Source organism: Pleurodeles waltl, chromosome 12 (assembly GCF_031143425.1).
Source record: "Pleurodeles waltl isolate 20211129_DDA chromosome 12, aPleWal1.hap1.20221129, whole genome shotgun sequence".
Classification (NCBI taxonomy): domain Eukaryota; kingdom Metazoa; phylum Chordata; class Amphibia; order Caudata; family Salamandridae; genus Pleurodeles; species Pleurodeles waltl.
The window spans coordinates 567,416,056-567,441,196 of NC_090451.1; the positions used below are offsets into that span (position 1 = coordinate 567,416,056).

The following is a 25,141-nucleotide window of genomic DNA, read 5'->3' on the forward strand; positions in this document are numbered from 1 at the left end:
ATTCTTACCAACACCACATTAAACTTATTCAGGATGTCTATTGGGGATACTGTCAATGGTTAAGTATCTGTTAAGTGCTGGTGACTAAACACTCTTTGACGATCTTGTGGACATAGACCATGTAGGGGATCTACATGTGCGGTGGCATGACTGAGAACTTCATGGTCATCAGGCAGGCGTAAAAGATCTTGTTCTGGTCCTGTGTCGAGAACTACTTGTCCATGACTGGGTTCTGTGCCAAAAAGTGGTCTCACTAGGGAACCTGGATCTTTTTGGGGACCTTGGAGAGCTGGCTCCTGCGAAACGGGCTAGCGTTGCCAGAGTCTAGGCTAGTGAAGTCTTGGCTCACAGAGTTGTCTTCGGAGACTATGTCCGCAGGGGGAGACCGAAAAGGTGAATCTGTCCGTGAGTATTGTGAATCCAGACTCTGTGGAACAGGCCATGAGTATTGTGAATGCGGACTCTGTAGGACAGGCCCAGGTGTGGACACTTTCCGGTCATCATGGAGAGAGGCAAATAGGGGACTGAGTAACCTCTGGTTGTCTTTGTCCCCGTGCAGAGGAGTGGGAGGAAGCTCCTGAGGAAGAAACTGAAGCTCTTTCCTGTGACCTGTCTAGTAGACAAGCAATGCATTGTAGGCCTGTCAACGGACAATTTCTGCCTTGATGTAGAGCGACGAGGTGCTGTCGTCGGCTGTGGTCTTGTGGATGGGTCACGATGCTCAGGTGGTGAGTGATGCAGCAACATTTAACAGCGCCTCGGGATGGCACCAACGGAGACTGCATAGGAAGTGTCTGTCTCAACAACAATTCCCACCTAGTTGCAACCGACCAAGAGGTCACTCTCGATGTCGAACGGCGCCTGGTCACTGTCGAAGTCTGCCTCCATGTTGAGTGGCACCTGGTTGCCGCTAATGGAGACTGTCTCAGTGAAGTGTCTCGACGTCGAGCGGTGATAGGACACCATCAATAGAGCCTTTGCTGTAGTATGCTTGACATCGAATGGTGATGGGTGACTGTCAACTGAGTGTCTGTCAGGTGTACTTGCCTTGCCGTAGACTGCACTGAAGTAGAGTAACGGAGGGATGAAGATGGGACTTCCCTCGACGATGTGGACTTAGACGGCCTATGACAGTGTTTCGCAGTCGATGGAGACTGTTTCGGTCTCTCAACGGCAGCTGTCTTTTTCGTCGACAGTGGCAAGGGCACTTTTGATATCGAGCCAGATGCAGATGGCGAACAAATGGGGATTTTCCTACCTCTGGATGATGATCTTGTTGCAAAAAAATAAAAAAATAAAATTAAAGACAGAGCTCAGTGCTTCAGGATCCTCACTGAAGGAGCCAGAAAAAAAACTGGCCAGTCACCTTTGGGGCATGATGGAATACAAAAGGTCCTGGAAGTCTTCAAGGCACAGTTCCATAATTCTCATGATATGCTTACAATGCAGCCTTATTGGCTTGCAATGCCTGTGTATTCACTTGCAGTTTTCTCTTCAATAAAGGCTGAGTTTTGCGATTCACGCTCTTTCCAATTTAAATAAATGTTTGAGTCTGGTAAGAGGTTTATCAAAGGAAAACTGAATTTAAATTGAGCATTTTTAGCTTTTAATATAGGCTGTGTGTATATATATATATATATACACACATATACATACACACATACATATACACACACATATATATATATGTGTGTATATATAGGCTGTGTGTGTATATATATACACATATACATATACACACACACACACACACACACACACACACACAATATTTGATCTGGGATACCAACACAAAGGCGGGAATAGTCAGTGTTTATGGCTACTGATGAGGATCCCTTGGAAAATAACTACTGCTGACAAATGCTCAGCCTGCAAGGGGTTGAAGGAATGTGTGGGTCATTTACTGTTCTTCTGTAAAGCATACAACCCTCCATTTAGAAAATGGATAATTCAGATATGTAGGATGATAGGGTTTAGGCAATAAGCTGTGCCACTAAGAATACTGAGATCTGATAACAATTGTTGCAGAATGGCTAAGTTTCTCTTTGCAATATGTTTAAGGAGGGAGAACTACATAAATAAGCAGGGAATAGCACAAGGGCACAGAACATATACAAAGCACCAAGTAAGGTTTTTTCAACTGCACAGTCACCTTTAATTAGAATATTCTTACCTGTGAGATTTTAAATTACTTTATTTGATGATGGTTTTATAAGATGATGGAATGAATTGCTTGTTACAATGTTTATTGTGAAGAATTATTTGCCAAATAAACTTTTATTGCTTGATTGAATGGAAGCAAGACACTAAGGATCAGAGATCAGAAGCAGAGTAATGAGACCTCAGATTCTTTTAGGGGATGGGAAGGAGGAAAGGGGTACTTTCACCACTGCAAATACATAAAGCAGCTCAATTCCTGCTTTTAACAACATGCCCACAGACAGCTGCAATCCTCAAGGTCCTTTAGGATCTCATCTGATAAATTTCACACTCTTTAATGCTATAAGAATCAGAAAGGCAGACCAAACATACATCATAGTAAACCTTTATAAGCACCTTAGAAACACAGAATGGGCTCCTTCCCGAGACATACAGCAAGGCGACAAGGACAGAACAAAGCTCTTCCTAAACAAAACAGAGCCTTGAAAGAAAAAATATACCAGTGGAAAAAATTAAATGCAGTCATGGTCAGGAGATGGATTTCAAGCTTGGTGAGTGGAAGAAATATAACTGTCTCACAGATCCAGTTGTGCATAATTGGACACTTGCAGTTTCTGGAATTCTCAAGAGTCAGTCTTTATCAAGTTGGAGCCTATGAAAGGTGCTCCATCTTCTACTTCATGTTACCTTTAGAGTCTGCACATTTTGGTGATTTCAATATAAAATCCTTCAACCTATTTGATATTTTGCCATTAAAAAAAACTAAAAGGTTTTAAAAATGAAAGAGTGGGAATGTGCTTTGCAGTTTTGAATTAATTCCAAATTGGAATCAAGTGCATTTTTACAAATTTGTTCCAGGATCCTACAGATGTGTGCAGGTCTTTTCATGACTTGGAAAAAGATAAGAGGGAGAAAATCATGAGGGGTTGGGGTACTGGATTGCAGAAGTTTTTTTTGTTTTTTAAAGATAGACCCACTGGAGCAAAAACAGGACAGCTAATATCCAAATGAAGCAACAGCTATGCATGGTTTCTAGTTCAGAGTCCCACATACCCACACATTAATAAACACATGCTACAATCTTACCCAAGTCACTTTTCCTTGCAATCACTGTGTCACAGTGGGGACAATGAAATTTGGCCACATTCTCTGTATGCTTCTGTAAAATGTGCATCTTCATTGTGCCACTCTGAGTAAATCGGGCATGGCAAATATAACATTCATATGGTTTCTCACCTGAAACAAGATTGTACACACATATTTAGCAGTGTAAACCTGCTACAGTAACTGAAACATGCATTTTGGTGTGCAGTAAATCAAAGCTTATCTGAAGTATTCAGTTTGTTTATATTTTGCCTCCTGAACATCGTAGTGAGAGCCTGCTGCAGTAATTGAAACATGCATTTTGGTGTGCAGTAAATCAAAGCTTATCTGAAGTATCCAACTCATTTATATTCTGCTTCCTGAACATCGTAGTGTCATGCATTTTGGTATACAGTTAATCAAAACTTATATCTGTCAATGAACTCTTTGCTTATATATATATATATATATATATATATATATATATATATATATATATATATATATATATATATATATATATATATATATATATATACACAGGGAGTGCAGAATTATTAGGGAAATTAGTATTTTGACCACATCATCCTCTTTATGCATGTTGTCTTACTCCAAGCTGTATAGGCTCGAAAGCCTACTACCAATTAAGCATATTAGGTGATGTGCATCTCTGTAATGAGAAGGGGTGTGGTCTAATGACATCAACACCCTATATCAGGTGTGCATAATTATTAGGCAACTTCCTTTCCTTTGGCAAAATGGGTCAAAAGAAGGACCTGACAGGCTCAGAAAAATCAAAAGTAGTGAGATATCTTGCAGAGGGATGCAGCACTCTTAAAATTGCAAAGCTTCTGAAGCGTGATCATCGAACAATCAAGCGTTTCATTCCAAATAGTCAACAGGGTCGCAAGAAGCGTGTGGAAAAACCAAGGCGCAAAATAACTGCCCATGAACTGAGAAAAGTCAAGCGTGCAGCTGCCACGATACCACTTGCCACCAGTTTGGCCATATTTCAGAGCTGCAACATCACTGGAGTGCCCAAAAGCACAAGGTGTGCAATACTCAGAGACATGGCCAAGGTAAGAAAGGCTGAAAGACGACCACCACTGAACAAGACACACAAGCTGAAACGTCAAGACTGGGCCAAGAAATATCTCAAGACTGATTTTTCTGAGGTTTTATGGACTGATGAAATGAGAGTGAGTCTTGATGGGCCAGATGGATGGGCCCGTGGCTGGATTGGTAAAGGGCAGAGAGCTCCAGTCCGACTCAGACGCCAGCAAGGTGGAGGTGGAGTACTGGTTTGGGCTGGTATCATCAAAGATGAGCTTGTGGGGCCTTTTCGGGTTGAGGATGGAGTCAAGCTCAACTCCCAGTCCTACTGCCAGTTCCTGGAAGACACCTTCTTCAAGCAGTGGTACAGGAAGAAGTCTGCATCCTTCAAGAAAAACATGATTTTCATGCAGGACAATGCTCCATCACACGCGTCCAAGTACTCCACAGCGTGGCTGGCAAAAAAGGGTATAAAAGAAGGAAATTTAATGACATGGCCTCCTTGTTCACCTGATCTGAACCCCATTGAGAACCTGTGGTCCATCATCAAATGTGAGATTTACAAGGAGGGAAAACAGTACACCTCTCTGAACAGTGTCTGGGAGGCTGTGGTTGCTGCTGCACGCAATGTTGATGGTGAACAGATCAAAACACTGACAGAATCCATGGATGGCAGGCTTTTGAGTGTCCTTGCAAAGAAAGGTGGCTATATTGGTCACTGATTTGTTTTTGTTTTTGAATGTCAGAAATGTATATTTGTGAATGTTGAGATGTTATATTGGTTTCACTGGTAATAATAAATAATTGAAATGGGTATATATTTTTTTTTGTTAAGTTGCCTAATAATTATGCACAGTAATAGTCACCTGCACACACAGATATCCCCCTAACATAGCTAAAACTAAAAACAAACTAAAAACTACTTCCAAAAATATTCAGCTTTGATATTAATGAGTTTTTTGGGTTCATTGAGAACATGGTGGTTGTTCAATAATAAAATTAATCCTCAAAAATACAACTTGCCTAATAATTCTGCACTCCCTGTGTGTGTATATATATATATATATATATATATATATATATATATATATATATCTGCAGCTACACATGCCATCGAACATATATATATATATATATATATATATATATATATATATATATATATATGCGTTTCATTGCTATTCTACTATTGTTAATGTGCTAAATGGCTACATTTACCTGCAATTCTAGTAAAGCTAAATTGTATTTGTAATCGGCGTGTGGTCCTTCATTGAGCGTCCTTATTGACTTACACCGAACAGGTGTCAACCAGTCACCTAGATAAGTCAAGGGGCGACCCTGAACCCAGGAAATCCGATTCCTGCAACCTGAAGAAAGAAGGACTGCTGACCTGAAAGCCCAGCAGAGACGACGGAGATGACAACTGGCTTGGCCCCAGCCCTACTGGCATGTCTCCAGACTCAAAGAACCTGCACAGCAATGCATCCAGCTGGACCAGCAACCTCTGAGGACTCAGAGGACTGACCTGCACCTAAAGGACCAAGAACCTCCCGAAGACAGCGGCTCTGTCCAGACACAACAAAACAAGCAACTTTAAAGAGACTCCAACTTCCCGCCAGAAGCGTGAGTCTTCACACTCTGCACCCAACGTCCCCGGCTTGAGTTTGGAGAAACCAAGACTGCAGAGACGACTCCCAGCCGACTCCAACGACATGGACACCCTGAGTTGACCTCCCTGCACCCCCACAGCGACGCCTGCAGAGAGGATCCAGAGGCTCCCCCTGACCACGACTGCCTGGTAACAAAGGAACCCGACGCCTGGACCAAGCACTGCAACGTAGCCCCCAGGACAGAGAGGAACCACCTACCAGTGCAGGAGTGACCAAAAGGCAGCCCTCATCCTAGCCCAGTCGGTGGCTGGCATCAGAGGACCACCCCGTGCCCTGCCTGCATCACCAAAGTTACCCCCTGTGCTTTACAAAACCCACCTGGTCTGCTCCTCGAGGACGCAGGTACTTACCTGCTAGCAGACTGGAACTGGAGCACCCCTGTTCTCCATAGGCGCCTATGTTATTTGGGCTCTCCTTTGACCTCTGCATCTGACCGGCTCTGTGTTGTTGGGGCTTTGGGGTTGCCTTGAACCCCCAACGGTGGGCTGTCTATGCCCAGGAGACTGAACTTGTAAGTGCTTTACTTACCTGAAAAACTAACCAATACTTACCCCCCTCAGGAACTGTTGATTTTTGCACTGTCCCCTTTTAAAATAGCTGTTTGCCATTTTTTGCCAAAACTGTGTATGCTACTGTTTTAAATCAAAGTTCTATACTTACCTGTGTGAAGTACCTTACAACTTATGTACTTACCTAAAATTGTAATCTTGTGGTTCTAAAATAAATTAAGAAAATTATATTTTTCTATATAAAAACCTATTGGCCTGGAGTTAAGTCTTTGAGTGTGTGTTCTTATTTATTGCCTGTGTGTGTGTGTGTGTGTGTACAACAAATGCTTAACACTACCCTCTGATAAGCCTACTGCTTGACCACACTACCACAAAATAGAGCATTCGTATTATCTAATTTTGCCACTATCAACCTCTAAGGGGAACCCTTGGACTCTGTGCATTCTATCTCTCACTTTGCGATAGTATATACAGAGCCGACTTCCTACAGTAATGCACACAATTAAAATACTTTTCTGGGAGGGATAAACACAGATAAGGCATCCTCTTGGCTGAAAAACAATGGCCACCAGAGTTCGTTAGAACACTCCCCATAGGGGAAAGACGTGATTTTACCATTTTTCTCAGTCCTTGTTCAAGAGCAAGTAAAGCAAGCATACACTGCATATTTGGCTATTGCACAAGCCCAAGCGCTACACAGCAACCAAGTAAGCTGGGATAGGGACTCCTCTTAGGTCATACCCATAAGGTTCAGCCTGCAAGTGTAACCACAATACCCCATAAAACATGAAGCAAAAACCCCTGTGAGGGAGATTCTCTCACAATTAGAGTTACGAGGGAGTAACTCAACCCTGTGTATCTCCAATGAACAACCCTATGTTCCCAGTAGCTAAGCCGGATCATTCTTATAAAATAGTCTTAGATTATATACATTTAAATAGTCACACATGCACATTTGCAATACAAAATTCACACAGTACAGCACTAATGAACAACACTGTCTGCTAAAAACACAAAACAACCTTGGACACTTCCAATGGGTTTTTTCTGCCAAAATACAGCCCCTGAAAGCAGGGATATAACTGTTTTTTCTGCGCTCTGCACTAAAGGCAGATTATGCAGAATTCCCCAAGGATATAAAACAGTCCAGGACTGTTCTCTGCCCATGTGACATCAATATGGCATGATACTGAACCAGAAGTATTGTCCTATGTCGATGGGATATCTGATGAATAATGACTTAAACATACATTTAGCCAGGGTAGATCTCATTGTTGTGGGATTTGCGAAATGTTATTTCTGTAAATGAAGTAGATAGCATACAATATACTGTATTGATGCTGTGAGAGGGTCAGTATTTTTAGATTGATAGTAATAAACAAATCTTTTCCGTTTGTTAGCATAGCATTGCCTAGTTGTAGGCTTGCATGCGTGTTTGAGTACTTACGTGCATTCTAATGGAAGTTGTAAATATCCAAATTCTAGGATTTCATGAGCCAAATCGCTAAGTTGAGCACTTGGATTTGGATGTCTGATTTGTCCTTTGTTTTGTGTTAACAACTCTGGTCTGTTTGGAAGTCTGTAGTGAGGTACCACTGACAGGTCCAGGAGTGTTGTGTACCAATGTTGTCGTGCCCTCTTGGGGCTATAAGTATCATGGTGAGAGATGTCGGACGCAGTTTGTTGACCAGAAATGGAAGTAGTGGGAGAGGGGGAAAAGCGTAAGCAAATATCCCTGACCAGTTGATCCATAGAGCATTGCCCTTGGACAGAGGGGGTGGGTGTCTGTATGGGAAGTTTTGGCATTTTATGTTTTCGCTTGTTGCGAATAGATCTATTTCTGGTGTCCCCCACTTCTGAAAGTACTGATAAAGTACTTAAGAGTGAGTTTCCCATTCGTGTATCTGTTGGTGTGTTCTGTTTAGGAGATCCGCTAGATGATTGTGTATTCCTGGGATGTATTCTGCTAGTAGGTGAATTTGATTGTGAATTGCCCATTTCCATATTGTTTGGGGTAGAAGGGACAGATTAGATGAATGTGTACCACCTTGTTTCTTTAGGTAATAGATGGTAGTCATATTGTCTGCTTTTATCAAGACAGTCTTGTGTTTGAGAAGCGTCTGAAACGCTTTTAGGGAAGGAACAGAGCTAATAATTCTAAATTATTTATGCGATAATTTAGTTGCTTTGAATCCCATTCGTCTTGAATGGAAAGGTTGTTGGTAATTGGCAATAGCCATTGATCTGTAGTGATATTTTGCCATTGGGAGTGGAATTGCTGCAGTATGCCATCCAAAGGAGACGCGTGGAGTTGAGGGATGGTAAATAAGTCACTGTTTAGATGGGGTAGTGGCTTGTTTTGAAGTCTGGAACTTGCCTCTAGTTCTAAAGTACTGGCCTCTATAAGACCCTCTCTAAATCCCAGCCTGTGGATTGTGGCTTGAATCCTCCTCTGAATTGTTGTCAGCAAAAGGAGCCTCTATAGGATGTTGTCTATAAGGCTCCCATTGCTTTGCAGTGTGAGTCTTTCTTCATTTGTTCTATGGCCGTGTCGACTTCAGGGCTGAGTAGGTGCTTTCTATTAAAAGGTATATTCAGCACTGCCTGCTGTATTCCTGGTTTGAAACCAGAGGAACGGAGCCATGCGTGTCTACATATAGTGATGGCAGTATTGGCACTTCTAGCTGCTGTATCTGCAGCATCAAGGGCAGACCATTTTTGATTATTGCTTATGGCCTGATCCTCTTCCACAATCTGTTGTGCCCTTTTTTGTGTTTCTTTGGGAGGTGTTGTAGGAGTTCCTGCATCTCATCCCAGTGGGCTCTATCGTACCTTGCTAGTAAGGCTTGCAAGTCTCAATTAGTCATTGGTTGGCAGCCTGTGCGGCTACCCTCTTGCCAGCAGCATCAAATTTTCTACTCTCCTTGTCAGGGGGAGGAGCATCCCCTGATGACTGGCTATTAACCTTCTTTCTAGCCGCACTTACTACCACTGAGCCTGGAGGAACTTGGTGGGTAATATGAACAGGGTCTGTACGGCTGATTTATATTTATCAATGTGTGTTATCATCACACTAGCTTTGACTGGCTCACTAAATATTTGTTCTGCATGTGTAATCATGCCAGGTAGCATTGGGAGGCATTGATATTGTGAGTGTGTGTGCCAAAGAGAAAATCCTTTTCTAGGGGTTCAGTGTGCATAAGCACTCCATGGTACGCTGCTGCCCTGGAAATAACCTGCGTGTATGCAGTAGTGCCCTCTAGTGGATGAGGCTCTCGATCGCAGAGATGAAAAGGATCAACCGTATCACCATGTGAATATTGGGAATGAGTTGAAGGCAAAGGTGGTCGGCTAGTGGATGGAGGGGAAAAAAGAAAGTTGTGGTGAATGAGGGGGAGAAGCATGGATAGGTAATGGCTTCTCTTGGTTTATAAATTTGGGCTGGTGGTGGAGCAGTGCCTAAATGTTCTTGAAAGGCCAAGTTCCTCTTGGTCTGTAGAGGAGGTGCAGTAATTATTCTGTCAGTCTCTTTATGGATGTGAATCCTTGATTGTCTCTCATCCATAACCTCAAGGATAGGTTGGATCTCAGTGTCCTCTGAAGGTCTATAAGACTGTTCTTCCATTGATTTGGAGCTCTGTTTAAGATGGCTTGAAAGTCTTTGCTCTTCTGCATAAGATGACTTTTTCAGCTCCGAAGATTGTCGTTTTTTCAGGCCCGAAAATACAGCTGGTTGTTTCGGCTCTGAAGTGGGCTTCGAGGCTTTGACTCTGAGGAGTGAGATTGCTTGCTCGAGTCGGAAGTAGAACTCTTTATTGACTTACTCGACTACAATACCGACGGAGTGGCCTTTTTCGATACCGAACCCAAAGGTTGGTCGACAAGTTTTTTTTCAGGTCGAACCATGGCTCTCTGACAGTGGTGTACCCAAGGCCTTTGATGACTTTTTTTTTTTTTTTTTTTTTTTTAGAAGTGGGCATAGGAGGCAGACATACTCACGTGCTGACCAGCAGTAATAGGCCTATATTCTTCCGATTCTTGTTCGGAGTCAGTGTCTGATGGAAATCGCGGTCTGCGCCTGTTCTTCCTCCATGGTATTGAGATGTTCCGCACTCTTTGATGCCATTTCCAATCTTCTGGCTCTCCGATCACACAGGTTCTTCTTGGATTGAAACGATCGACAGGCCTCGCAATCTTCCTTGTGATCAGGAGAAAGACAGATTACATACGAGGTGTTGGTCTGTGTAGGGAAATTTTGCGTTGCATCGAAGACAAAATCAAAATAGAGTCCGAACCATCAGGCTTCAAAGCAGTAGGTACGAACAGGCCCGAGTCGGGCACACACACCCAAAAGGGCAAAATATAGTTGACTGTACTATCGGTTCGCGGCTATGGGGAAAAGCGATCTAAACAATACAGAAGATTAAGGGAGTTATCTAAAGTTTTCTGATTGGAAATCTTGGAGCGAGAGGAAACACGTCCGAACCAGACAGCAGAAAGAAAACAATCTAACAATGGAGTCAATGCCATGTCAGTACGACCGAGAGGAGGAGCCACTCGATCCCGTGACTCCGAAAAGACATCTTTGAATAAAAACAACTTGTAACACTCCGAGCCCAACACTAGATGGCGGAATAATGCATAGCATGTGTATCTGCAGCTACATGTGCCATCGAACATACACACACACACATATATATATACACACACTGAACATGTAGATATAACATTTCACCTACAATCTTTACATATATATATATATATATATATATATATATATATATATATATATATATATATATATATATATATATATATGCGTCTATACAGCCTGTGTTAAAAGCTAAAAAAAAAAAGTGTCTTTTTTCGTTTTCTTTAATAAACAACAAACCACGCTCAAGTATTTCTGTAAGTCAGAAAAAGAGGTCTACAATGTAAAAACATCCTTTATTGAAGAGAAACTGCAATTAAATGCTAAGGCACTGCTAGGCAGGCTGCATTTAAAACATATACAATTTTTTTTTTTTTTTTTAAAGGCACTGTGCCTTTCAGAACTCTAGGACCCCCAGCGTCCTACCATGCCCTTGAGGTGAGAATGAGGTGACAGGTGAGTTCTTTTTTCCGGCTCCTACAGTGAGGATCCCTGAGCATTAGCTCTTCAGTTTTCCTGTCCGTCATTCAAAATCCATATTAACTGTCAAAGATCTGATCTTGGCGTTTTTTTAAGTACCCTGTGCACTTTTAACTAAATTTCTGACTGAATTTTTTCTAAGGAGTCTAAAACCTCCTTTAAAGAGCCCTTCTCATCACCACAGAGGGAGAACAGAAAAATCTACTCAAAAGGTGTAATTCTCCACTACTGTCGCCAAGCAGAAGATCAGCTGCAAGACATACTGGTATGTTCCCCTTCAGCATCGAGGCCCCCTGTGATGCCTCTGTCAACGACAAACAGGCCAACGAGAAAGAAACCGTTGTTGTCGAGACACTACTCAAAGACATCACTGACTAGACAGCAATCACCGTCACGACATCCTTCTGTCACCTGGGAGTGGAACTGATACCACAAACATCTCCAAGTCCACAGACCAGACGCCTAAGAGGAAGATCTCAGCAACAGCACAAGATGGATAAGTTACTTACCTGTAAATCCTAGTTCTCTTCCAGGGGTATCCTCATCAAAGTCATAAACATTGAATATTCCCGCCCTTGTGCGGGGACCCCGGAGCATATATAAAATATATACACATTATACATGTGTAACAAACAGTCATGCAGGCTATCATGTTAAAAACAGGCTAAAATGCTTTATTTCTATTAAGTTTTTTTATTTTATTTTTATTAAATACTACAATAGAGCCTAAAAAAGTACCCAAGCTCCTAAAACTAGGCTTGGGGAAGTAAGCAGTAGCAAACTCTAGTGAAAAAATAGAGAAAACTGCATTGAAAAACAATGAAGCATTCTTAGCCAATAGGCTGCATGTAGGTTAACACAGGAGAACCATAAAAACTTTGGCACTGTGCCTTTAAGACCCTGAGCACCTCCAGTATCCCACCATGCCTCAGGGGTGAAGGAAAGGTGACAGTTGGTTCACAGTTAGGTCAGTTCTTTTTACGGTGACAATTTGTATAATTGAATCAAAATACTGTCTGTCCTGCACTTCCAGTAGACGTGCGTCCGGGGAGGAGGGTGGGTTGTTTATGACTTTGATGAGGATACCCCTGGAAGAGAACTAGGATTTACAGGTAAGTAACTTATCCTTCTCTTCCAGGGGATCCTCATCAATAGTCATAAACATTGAATAGATTAGCAAGCCCATCCCTAAACCCAGCGGACTGTCCAATAGAAGTGCAGGAATAGACATGTCTTACGCAAATAAATTCCTTAGAGAGGCCTGCCCCACTTGGGCATCCGCTCTTGCATCTGAGTCTAAACAATAATGTCTTGTAAAAGTATGGACAGACTTCCATGTAGCAGCCTTACAAATCTCAGATATAGGAACATTGTTAAGGAGAGCAGCAGTAGCCGCTTTTCCCCTTGTGGAATGCGCTCTAGGCCACGCTAGCAATTGTCTATTAGCTAGCTGGTAAGTATTAACAATACAAGAAACTATCCATCTTGATATTGTTCGCTTAGATGCTGCTTCTCCTGTCCTTAAATGACCATAGTTCACAAACAAGCGGTTAGAGTGTCTAATCGATTTTGTCTTGTCCAGATAAAATTTCAGCACTCTTTTCAAGTCTAATGAGTGCAATGCTTTCTCAGCCGGAGTTTCCGGATTGGGAAAGAACGTCGGTAAAGTTATGGTCTGATTAATATGGAATTCTGACACCACCTTCGGAAGGAAAGATGGGCGAGTTCGTAGAACTACTCTATTGTCATGAAAAACCGTGTACGGTTCTTTTGCAGACAAGGCCTGGATCTCACTGACCCTCCTCGCTGAAGTAATGGCCACCAGAAAAGCCGTTTTCCACGTAAGGTGTTGTAAGGAGGCCTTATGGATAGGCTCGAAAGGAGGGCCCATACGTTTTGCTAGGACTATGTTTAGTTCCCACGGAGGAGAAGGCCTCCGAATTGGCGGAAAAACTTTCTTCAAACCTTCTAAGAAATCCTTGACTACAGGTTTCGTAAAGAAGGATTCCCGAGAAGGTGACTTGCGATAGGCAGTAATAGCAGACAAATGTACCTTAATAGATGATACCTGCAGACCGGATTTCGCTAGGTGAAGCAAATAGGACAGTATGACGTCCTCCTGCGCCCGTATGGGATTATGGCCTTGCTGACAGCACCGTATGTAGAATCTCTTCCACTTAAAAGCGTAGGAACGCCGCGTGGAAGGCCGTTTGGACTCTTTCAAGATGTTCATGCACTCCTGCGAGAGTCCTAGGTGCCCATACTGCAGGAATTCAGGAGCCATGCTGTTAAGCTCAGAGAGGGTAGGTTGGGATGCAGACTCCTGCCTTCCATTCTGCTCAGAAGATCCGGTCTGCACGGCAGCCTCCTGTGAGGTTTTTCCGACAGGTTGAGGAGATCTGTGTACCAGAATTGTCGAGGCCATTGTGGCGCTATAAGAATCATTCTGGTCCTGGATCCGTAAAGTTTGCTGATCACTGCCAGAATGAGGGGAATCGGCGGAAAAGCGTAAAGAAATGTCCCTGACCAGTCGATCAACAGGGCATTCCCCCGAGATCCCGGACGGTAGAACCTGGATGCGAAGTCTGGGCATTTCCTGTTTACATCGTCTGCGAAGAGGTCCAGTTGAGGCCGACCCCATTGCGCGAAGATGTATTCTGCGACTTCGTCGTGCAGGACCCAATCGTGAACGTCCTCCAGGTGTCTGCTTAGAAAGTCTGCTTCTACGTTCTGCTGACCTGGCAGGTGAACTGCTGTGATTGAAATTCCTCTGGCCAGGAACCAATGCCATATCGCTTGGGACTCTTGTGAAAGGGGTAGGGATCTCGTTCCCCCTTGTTTGTTCAAGTAATACATCGTGGTTGTATTGTCCGTCTGTATCAATAGAGTTTTCCCCTGAATTAGCGGTGTGAAAGACTTGAGAGCCAGATGGACCGCTCTGAGTTCTAGCAGATTGATGTGGTACTGCTTCTCCTTGTCTGACCACAGACCCTGCGCTTGAAAAGGACCCAGATGAGCCCCCCATCCCTGAAGAGACGCATCCGTTACCAGAGTGTCGGATGGAAGTACCTGGTGAAACGGAGCGCCCACTGACAGGTGAGGTCTGTGCATCCACCATCTCAATGACTGAAGTGCTACCTCCGGTAGCCGCATTGTGTCTTCCCAGCGACCTGTTCTTTGGCTCCAATTGGCCTCCAATGCCTCTTGGAGGGGTCTCATGTGGAGTCTGGCATTTGGGACAATAAAGATGCACAATGCCATGGAGCCCAGTAGTGATGTCACCTGACGTGCCGTAGGTGCGCTGGCTCTCAACAGGTCCTGGCACTTCTTGTTTATTTCCTTCGAAGGATACACTTTTTGTAGTTCTGTGTTTATGATAGCTCCTAGGTAGTGAAGACTCTGCGTTGGAGTCAAGGTTAACTTCTGGTAATTGACCTGAAGACCTAGAGCTTCGCAAACTCCTAGTACAATGTCCCGATGGCTTCTCGCCTGCTCCGGAGAAGAAGCCTTTAGTAGCCAGTCGTCTAGGTATGGATATATGTATATCCTTTGTCTTCGTAGATGTGCCGCCACCACTGCCATACATTTCGAGAAAACTCTTGGAGCAGATTTCAGGCCAAAGGGTAGAACCCTGAACTGGTAATGCTGTAACGCTACTCGAAAGCGCAGGAATTTGATGCTTTGGAGCTATTGGGATGTGGAAATACGCATCCTGCAGGTCGATGGAGCACATCCAGTCTCCCTGATGCAGTTGAGGGAAAATTTGGTGAAGCGCTAGCATTCTGAACTTCTGCTTTCTTATGTATTTGTTCAGCAGTCTTAGATCCAGGATTGGCCTGAAAACGCCCTCTTGACCCTTCTTTGCTACTAGAAAGTAACGGGAGTAGACCCCCTTTCCTCTGTGGGCAGGTGGAACCCTTTCTATGGCATTCTTTCTTAGGAGGGCGAGAGCCTCCTTGCGTAGCAAGGTGAGATGAGACGGATTGTGTTTGGTTGGTGGCAAGTGTGGTGGAGGCTGTTTGAAAAGAAGAGAATAGCCATGTTCGACAATATTGAGCACCCATTTGTCTCTTGTGATAGAGTGCCACTCGTGAAGATGAGCAATAATACTTCCCCCCACCGGAGTGGTGTACAGTGTCGAGGGAAGCGAGACTTCATTGCTTAGTGGGTGCTTTTGGAGTGGACTGTTGAGGTCTGCTTGACCCTCGCTCCCTTGTGTTTCTTCGCTGAAACAGAGGGCGTCCCTGTCGTTGCCGAGACCTTTGCGACCAATGAGGGGTTTGAACCCTCTGTTGGAAAGGGCGTCTATCGTACGGTCTGTACCTCCGCCTGAAATCTTTCCTTCTTTCGAGGCCTACCGCCTTCATGGTATCCACCTCGGTCTTCATGCGGGCCATCTCTTCGTCTGCATGGGCACCGAATAGAGAATTCCCGGCAAATGGGAGATTCAGGATACGTTGTTGTGCCTCCTGTTTCAAGCCAGTGAGCCTCAGCCAGGAAGATCTCCTCGCACAGATACCATGTGCGTACCCATGAGCCGCCAAATCCGCCCCATCCGCTGCCGCGCTGATAACTTGGTTAGATACCAGGCATCCTTCCTGTAGAATCTCTTGGAAATCTTGCCTGTCTTCTCTGGGCAGTTTTTCTGTCAATCTACTCAGGGAATCCCACAGAGAACGATCGTACCTGCCCAGGAGCGCAGACGCACTAGAGACCTTCATTGCTGAAGCCGCTGTCCCGCACATCTTTCTTCCCAGAGAGTCTAAATGCCTGCTCTCTTTATCCGGGGGTACCGTGGATGAAGATGCCACCGAGTGGGTCTTTCGGGCGGCAGCTATGATCACTGAGTCTGGTGGCGGATCCTTCCTAAGGAATAAAGGGTCTTGCTCTGGAGCCTTGTACTTTTTAAGAATCCGAGCCGGGGCAGACTTAAGCGAGGCTGGGGCCAGAAAAGTGTCCATGGTTGGCTGCAACAAACCAGGCACTAGAGGCAGCAACTTTTTCGACGCTGATCTCTGTTGTAGCGTCTCAAAGATGATTGATGAGGAGGTAGACGGTTCTGGAACCTCTATATTGAGTTTCTGCGCTCCTCTTAGCAACACCTCGTTGAAAGTGGTTATGTCATCCACTGGTGAGACTCTAGCAGGTGGTGAATCTCTAAGAGTAGGTGAGTAACGCCCGACAGAAGAACCTGATGAAGACCAAGAGGGTGATCTTCTTGAGCGCGACCTGGATCTCCGTTGAGAGCGAGATCTGCTGCGGGACGCTGTAGCCGAGCGCCTAGGCCTCGCGGTCGGCTGTTGAGGAGCTGAACGAGCCCGTTCTGCCCCGGCTGTCGGCGATGGCGTTCTTGGCGGGGAGGCAGTGGGTGAATACATTCGCGAATATTGCGAATCTGGGGAGGCCGCTGGTCTGTTGAGGCTCTCCAGCCATCTCGGAGATAGGTTGATGGGCGAGACATGCCCAGGAGATGCTCTTGACCGAGAAGAGTCGCTCGGTATGGAGACCACTGGAGACGGAGCCTTGTCTGGCGAGGGGCGATGTTCTGCTCCCTGTTGGACAGGTAAAACCTGCGTCGACGTCGATGGCTGTTTCGACGTCGAAGGACGCCCAGTCGGTTGGTCCTGGCTCGACATTGAGTGCCTCGACGTTGAGTGCCTTGACGTCGAACGGCGTTCCTTGGACCTCGACCTGCTCGCCGTCGTGTGCCTCGACGTGGAGCGATGGGAGGTTGACGGCGGATGTTTCTCGTGCCGTCGTGGAGATCTCGACGCCGTGTGTCCTGACGTCGGGGGGCGCACAGCCTTTGGCGGCGACCGGGCATGCCGGCGATGGCTCGACGTCGATCGGCGGGCTGCCGTCGACGGAGACCTGCCCCTGCTCTGATGTTCCCTCGACGCCGTTCCCTTCGACGTCGGGTGTGTCGCCGTCGACGGCGATCTATGCCGGTGGGACGGTGGTAGCGACGACGACGACGGTGAACAAACAGGTATTTTCCTACCTGTCGACGTCGACCGGGCCATTCTCTCCTGAGAATGGCCTTCTGGATGCCTGGGGAGTGAGGAGGACGATGTTCTTTTCCTCTCCTGAAGCCCATGAAGTCGGATCTTCTCTCTGTCTTTCAGAGTCCTCCTAGACATGTTCTTACAGTACTTACAAGTGTCAGGGCAGTGACTCTGAGGCAGGCACACTATGCACAGAGAGTGGGGATCTGACTGGGCTTTCTTCTTCCCACAAGCAGGGCATTTGACAAAAAGAGAAGGCATTTTTCTGTCAGAAAAAACCTTCCTAGCTCAGACAAAGATGTTACTTGTCGAGTGAAAAGTGAAAAAACGCTTTTTTAAAGAATTTTTCTGAGGAAAACTCAGAAAAACTGAGAGCTCAATGCTCCAGGATCCTCTCAGAAGAAGCCGGAAAAAAGAACTGACCTAACTGTGAACCAACTGTCACCTTTCCTTCACCCCTGAGGCATGGTGGGATACTGGAGGTGCTCAGGGTCTTAAAGGCACAGTGCCAAAGTTTTTATGGTTCTCCTGTGTTAACCTACATGCAGCCTATTGGCTAAGAATGCTTCATTGTTTTTCAATGCAGTTTTCTCTATTTTTTCACTAGAGATTGCTACTGCTTACTTCCCCAAGCCTAGTTTTAGGAGCTTGGGTACTTATTTAGGCTCTATTGTAGTATTTAATTAAAAAAAAAAAAAAAAAACTTCATAGAAATAAAGCATTTTAGCCTGTTTTTAACATGATAGCCTGCATGACTGTTTGTTACACATGTATAATGTGTATATATTTTATATATGCTCCGGGGTCCCCGCACAAGGGCGGGAATATTCAATGTTTATGACTATTGATGAGGATCCCCTGGAAGAGAACTAGGTTTCCTTCTAGATCATCGACCGGATCTAGACAGACCCATTGGTTCAGGTCTCGCAGAAGACGTAGGTCCCCTTCATGGTCCACAACCCATCTCCGTCTTCAGTAAGGGATTATACGCCTACATTGTCTGTTTCACCACTGGCAAGAGTTTCACTGATTCACAACCTCATTACATTTAATGATGTTCTAGTCTACAGCAGTCTCTAGAACTCTCTTACCTCTGGCCCCGGGTCTTTTAAAACTGGCAATGTAAACAGACCTTACAATTTCTTCAATATGTCCTGTGCCATCACGCATACTCAAGGAATATAAGGCTCCCGAGCAGGATCAGCTTTTCCTTCAAGCTGATCCTGCCCCAGATTTTGTGATAATTTCAGCAGCAAGGAAAACTCAATCATTGAACTACTCTTCAGCTCAACCTCCAGACAAGGACAGTAAATACACATCTTCTTGCCGAGGGAATCAGTGTAAAACCTCCACATCTTGCATGAAGGTTGCCAGACCCTCAGCCTTATCAGGGCGTCCCAACAGCTCTTTGGGACACTGTCTAGATTTCCGGAGAAACTACCTAAAGAGGACAGGTAATATTTTGAAGAGATCCTTGAAGAGGGCGTTTAGTAGCAAGCCAAATCATTAGTTTGGCTGCTGACACTTCAGACCTTGGATCTGGTGGATCCTCATCCCTAGAAATACATAAATCTTTTTTCTTTCTTATCTCCAAAACTACTGAAAGGATTTAAACCAAGTTACAAAAAGCACTCTATCGACCAACACCTAGCTTTCTGCCAAATTTTGTTTAATTCCATTCAGCATTTCAAGCCGTAGTCGTGTCCAAAAGCCCTACCGGAAACAGCATGAGGAAAACATGTTTTGGGACCCCACTTCCTCATTTTTCTCAGCCCCCGCTTGAGAAACCACCCTAAAACTTTCAAGACAGCAGCTGAAGTGAGTGGCAAACTAGTTTTGAAAATTTTGTGAAGATTCATCAAGCGGCCTGGTAAAGTTTTGTTTGCTTGATTAAACCCCTCTATATGAATACGCAGATGTACACTGAAGCAGTAATATTAACATGGTCTGCTGTCCACCTTTATCGTGTGGTTCATTTTTTATGGCTTCAGACAACTGTATAGAACTCAACTTCAGGGAAAAACATTCCCTGATCCCACATGCTTGAACGGGCTAGAGCTTAATCGTGGCCACATCGCTTTACCCCATGTGCTTTAGTTCCCACACACCCTATAAAAAAATTAAAAAAATGTAAGAGGATGTTTGTTGAATGACTAACACAGAATATGTACACAACTCATGGATGTCAGAATTCACAGCTAAAAAAAAAAAGACACATTTAGGGTTTCCTCCCCCTATAGTGGGGGAAGGGTTTTATATACAATACTACTTTTACTGGAATCCCCCACTCCGTCATTGCCTTATAGCTTTACATAAGGACTTAAGTGAGGGGTGGTATAGATTTTTCAAGTGCCTTACTTTGGTGATATCTACTAGGCACAGTTGTTGCAAGTGACAGTACTCTCAGTTTCTGCACAAGACTTTATTGAGAAATGAACAACTGCTAACAGATTTAAATATAGAAGACAAAATCCTAAGGGAATTCATTTAAAAGGAGGGGTAGCTGTTAAATATGTATGACTCATCCGCTAGTGTCCACAATCCAGTTCCAGCACTGTTAAACTAAATTGATTTAAATGAGACCAGTGCTAAATTACAACCTGTAGAACCACTAGGTCTAATCCCGGTACACGTACTTAATACAGAGGGACTGTGGTCCACTTTTCGGCAAATCCGTTGGAAGGGGTGTGAATAAGGGCACCTATTGACAGCAATGATCTAGAACCTTGAAGTTAGGCACCCACCTTACATTAAGAGCCTTCAAAATAGTGTATGTTAATGAAGAAATACTAACCAAATGATAAGGGCTAAGGTTTGGTGTCAACAAAGCAAAAAGAATAAGGGTAGGGGAGGGTTGTTTGTGTGACTTGCTTTGGGCCGACTGAGTGTGCCTTTGTAATTTCTAGCCCCCCACAGCTATAAAATGCACCCGGCACACAGCTTTTAGGACTTACTCTTTTCAATCCCAAATGTGACCTTCCACAGGATTGCCCTTCAAATCCTGACAAACTGTCTGGTTTGCCAACATCTTGTAGACATTCAGAAAGCTTGCCTGGGAATGCATTCCCCCAAATGCTTACAATTGGTTTTGTGGTTTGTAACTCACCATTGCATCCTTTCTATTTGCTGGCTTTATTTGTTTTACACTGTCCAGCTTCAATTGATCCCTATTTACTGTATTATTCCACCAGTACTGATGCAGGTCTTTAAATCTTGTTCTTATCTTGTCACGTTTGCTGAGCGTTCAAAGACAGAGGTCAAATGTAAGGCTCTGTCTTTCAAGGAGCTTGGTATTTACTTTTCTTTCTCTGACTTTAAAGTGAGAGGGTTTATGTGACAATCATTCTGGATACTCAGGGGTGCTTTCTAGCACAAAACAAAATTTACATTTCTGTGAATGAACTGTGCAGATATTTCCGAATATGGAAAGCACAAACGAAGTGCATTTTTTGTTAATTCTGAAGTGTGTAAGAAACAAATATTTTAAAACAATCAATACACTAGGTAATGACAATTCCACACATTATCCTTTATGCGCTGGATACTTTTATCAGTAAAACTGAATGTCTGTGCAAATATCATGGTAATTTCAATTGAAGCTGTGTTGTCTAATTGCAGTGCACTTTTACACCATGCATATGCCACTTTAACTCACTCCACTCTACACCACTCCTTGCCACTGCACTCTACACCACTACATCTTAACACTGCACTCTACGCCACTTCACTTGACCTCTCTTCTCTACATCTATGCCAATCCACTCTAAGCCTCTCTAATCTACTCTGCACCAATGCACTCTACAATACACAATTCTACTCTGAAAGAATCTAATTTACGCTGCTCTATTGTTCACTGCTGCACTGTATTCCCACTGCAGTCTATGCCAATGCACTTGACGTCACTTTACTCAAAACCAATAGACTACACCACTGCACTCTATGCCAATCTACTCTGTACTATATTATACAACACTGTAAACTGCACTACTTTATGCCACTACACTACACAAATGCATCCTAAGCCACTCTACACCAGTGCACTCTACGACATTCTACTCTGCAACACTGCACTCTATGCCACTGAACTTCTCTGCACCACTGTAATCTACGCCACTCTACTGCACTCTACGTCACTTCGCTATGCTTCTTTATACTGCAGCACTCTACTTCATGCCAGTGCACTCGAGCCCACTATAGTATGCACCACTGTACTCTGCCCCACTTTATTATAAGCCAATGCACTATAATCCACTACGTTCTACAAGAATGCACTGCCACTGAACTCAATGCTCTACGCAACTACTACACTCTAAGCCAATCTAGTCTATTCTCCACCACTACACTCTACACCATTGTACTCAAGTCCACTACTCTACACCTTGCACGTCTCCACTATGCCACTTTACTCTGTCCTGAAACAATCTACTGTATGCCACTGCACTTTATGCCAGTCTATTCCACTCAGTCACTTTACTCTGCTCTATTTTACAACACTACAACTCTACACCACTCCATTCTCATACTCTGTGCCACTCTACTCTAAGCCACTCAACTCTACAGCACTTTATTCCACTTATGCCATTCCACTCTCCTACATTACTCCATTCTATGCCACTCCATGACGATCTACTCTGTCACTCTAACTCCACGCAACACCTTCTACACCAGAGAACTCTGCTCTACACTACTCCACAACACACTTTGCCACTCCACACCATTCAACTCCACTTTATGCCGTTCCACTCTAACATTCTACTCCCTCCACAACAGTTCACAAAGCTCTACGTTACTCCATGACAATCCACATCACTCTCTACAACTGTCTACGTCACTCCATGGCACTCCACTCTACTCTACAACACTCCACTCGCTTTTACCCCACTAACATTTAGCCATGCTGAACAGCATCCCCACTGGTGTACAATACGTCAAACATATTGGTAAAACCAATAGCTCTTCCATAAGCAGGACCTCTTTGCTTTGTCAATGCTGATCTTTTCTCTGTAAATCTCTCAATAGAAAAATTAAAATGGGAGGAGGTGCTGCGCTCTCCCAGCCACATACACACCTTCCATCCTTCTTGGATACGTACAATAGTGTCTCTTCTGTAACTTGCAGCCACTGTCATTCAGTGAATGGATTCGAATATGTGGTGCCCTCTGTTCAAAATAATTATTCAGCTCCCCTCACTTCCAGCTTGCCACCACCACCCCCACACAGATGTGAGCAACCACCCAACACCGCTGCATGCATGTCCTGCAGGCCCTGAATGCAGACAGTTCATACAGTGGTCTTCTGGGGTGCAAACAAGGACTGTGCCCTTAGTGCTCCTTTCGCATGCTTAGGGGCGCAAAAAAAAAAAAAAAAAAAAAAGTGAAAATGGGGTATGGGACATGAAAAGACCTTTGCGATCTTGGACGACTTCAGGGCGATAGGATGTATCCAGGAATGAGATATGAGATAGCAGAGGCTAACTGTCCCGATATTAGCTGCGTGAAAGACATGTTCACTGAACCGGACTTTGAAAAAAGACACACGTTAACATCTGCTAAGGGATCAGCTAGAGAAGGGCGAACTTAATACTTGCGATGTTTTGGAGTGATTTGTATTTTGAAGGATAAAAATTGAAAACAGAAGCATGTGTAGTATAAAACAAAAAGAATGCAGGCCTCCCATACTAGGCAGTGCTGCCATCCTTTGCACCATATGCTGCAACATTCACTGCATCTGGCACAGTTTTTTGTTACGAACCAAAAACTGTAACAAGAGCCTTTTAAAACCGCTCTGCTACAACTCTGAACAAGGGTGCATAGACAGAAAGAGATTATTGTAAATTTAATGAGGATGTCACTGATATTTTCATCTAAAACAGTAAAATTCAAATAACACTTGTTAGGGACTAAAAGTGTTATTTACCATCTTGCACATCTTTCTATGTCAATACCAGTGCTGAGGTCGCAACAGGATCCACTCGATCACACTCAGGAATTGATTGCCTAGTGATCCCTCACGTTCACCATTGAATCACCAGTATGTGTCACAGGAAAGCTATTAAAATTCCCATACAAAATAACAGCAGGCAGATGTTTGTAGAATAGATGTAAGTCAAGCAGAGTAGGAATGGTAAACATTTTGAGGGACAGAAGTATTCTATTTAGCTGTAAGAAGAGGGTAACTTCTAAGCAGAGGGTGTATGGGTTGGCAAAAATACTGGCAAGAATTTAAAAGCCGTCATGCAACGTTTTCTAACAAAACTGGTACTTGTGGATTCCCTCCTGCACCACAACCCAACTTTTGTCAAACTTTTAACACAATCAAAATTCTAAAGATAGGTCCCAATCCAGCAAACGGCAAGAGACGATGATGGTGGAGGTGGGAGGCTTGAGACAACAAGTAGGATCTCATTGTAATGGCTTTGCGACAAAAAGTGAAAGTTACCTTATGCCACCCAAATACATCTTTCCTGAATCAATCACGATTGTTCAGAGGCAGAGTTTACAGTCAGATTACAAGGGTCTGAAATCTTTGTGGACTCCAGCTTTTGCTCCTTGACAAAAGTAGCTTAGGTGGCTAATACCCCTAAAGTCAGAGACTTTTTGGAACTACAGAGCAAAAATGACAAAGCTCTAGTCTGGGCATTGGGTCATACAAAGACTGATGTTTTGTTGTGATTTGTTTTTTAAATAGTAAGATTTAAAACTAAAAATGATTTTGTGGCATTTATTAGGCAGGCCCTTACAGTAACATAAAATGAGCACTAAGTGATCATCCTAAATTGCCCTGTGTGTACCAATCTCATGGTTCACTTTAATGCAAAAAGGTCCAACAAACGTTCATAAGGACCAGAACGACACAAGAATTTTTAAAGATAAGCACTGGTTACTCTGGTTTGCATTTGCGGGTACCCTGAAAATCCAGCAGGAACCAATCACCCCTTGACCTATGTTGTACCCTCATGATTTAAGAGCAGACCAACCTTACCCTGAATGCTGTTACTCCTCTTCTAGATGCAGAGAATGCTCGGTTTCATAAAGTGGCCTAACCTGTGGAAAATGCTTAAGAAATCTGGTCCTGAAAGTAAAGTGTATCAGCATAATGTATTTATTTTCTAACACCACGGACCTCAATGATGCTTTTACTTCAATGTTATCCATGCTGGAGGTAAGCGTGCCCTTTGTGCTCTTGGTTACTTGATATGGCTGAGGATCCATTATAAGCAGTTCTCATCAGTTTCATGTAGAGAGCGCCTCTTACCAGGCAAATTATAGAGCACTTCACTATAAATTTGACAATATATTTCTATACATTAGGGACATCAATAGACACTTAAGTGTTTTGTATGTTGTAAATGGTTTGGTTTTAAAATTATTAAGAACACATTGAAACTACCTCCACCCATATGTCTACCACTTTAGCCAACAGCAAACCTCGGTTTGATAATGCCCAAGTGGGGCAAACTACTTTGGGGCCAACGTAAGATAAAACCAACTCTAGGCTTTGCACAATACCTTTCTGAAGACTCAGGGGGAC

At 43.8% G+C, this 25,141-nt stretch overlaps 1 protein-coding gene across 1 annotated transcript in view; it reads right to left on the bottom strand.

Moving 5' to 3' along the window:
- Window positions 1-25,141, bottom strand: part of CTCF (CCCTC-binding factor) — a 372,938-nt gene that overhangs the window by 211,428 nt on the left and 136,369 nt on the right. The window contains exon 6 of the mRNA XM_069217672.1: window positions 3,247-3,396. Within this exon, the coding sequence (XP_069073773.1) occupies window positions 3,247-3,396 (150 nt within the window). The remainder of the gene's footprint in view (window positions 1-3,246; window positions 3,397-25,141) is intronic.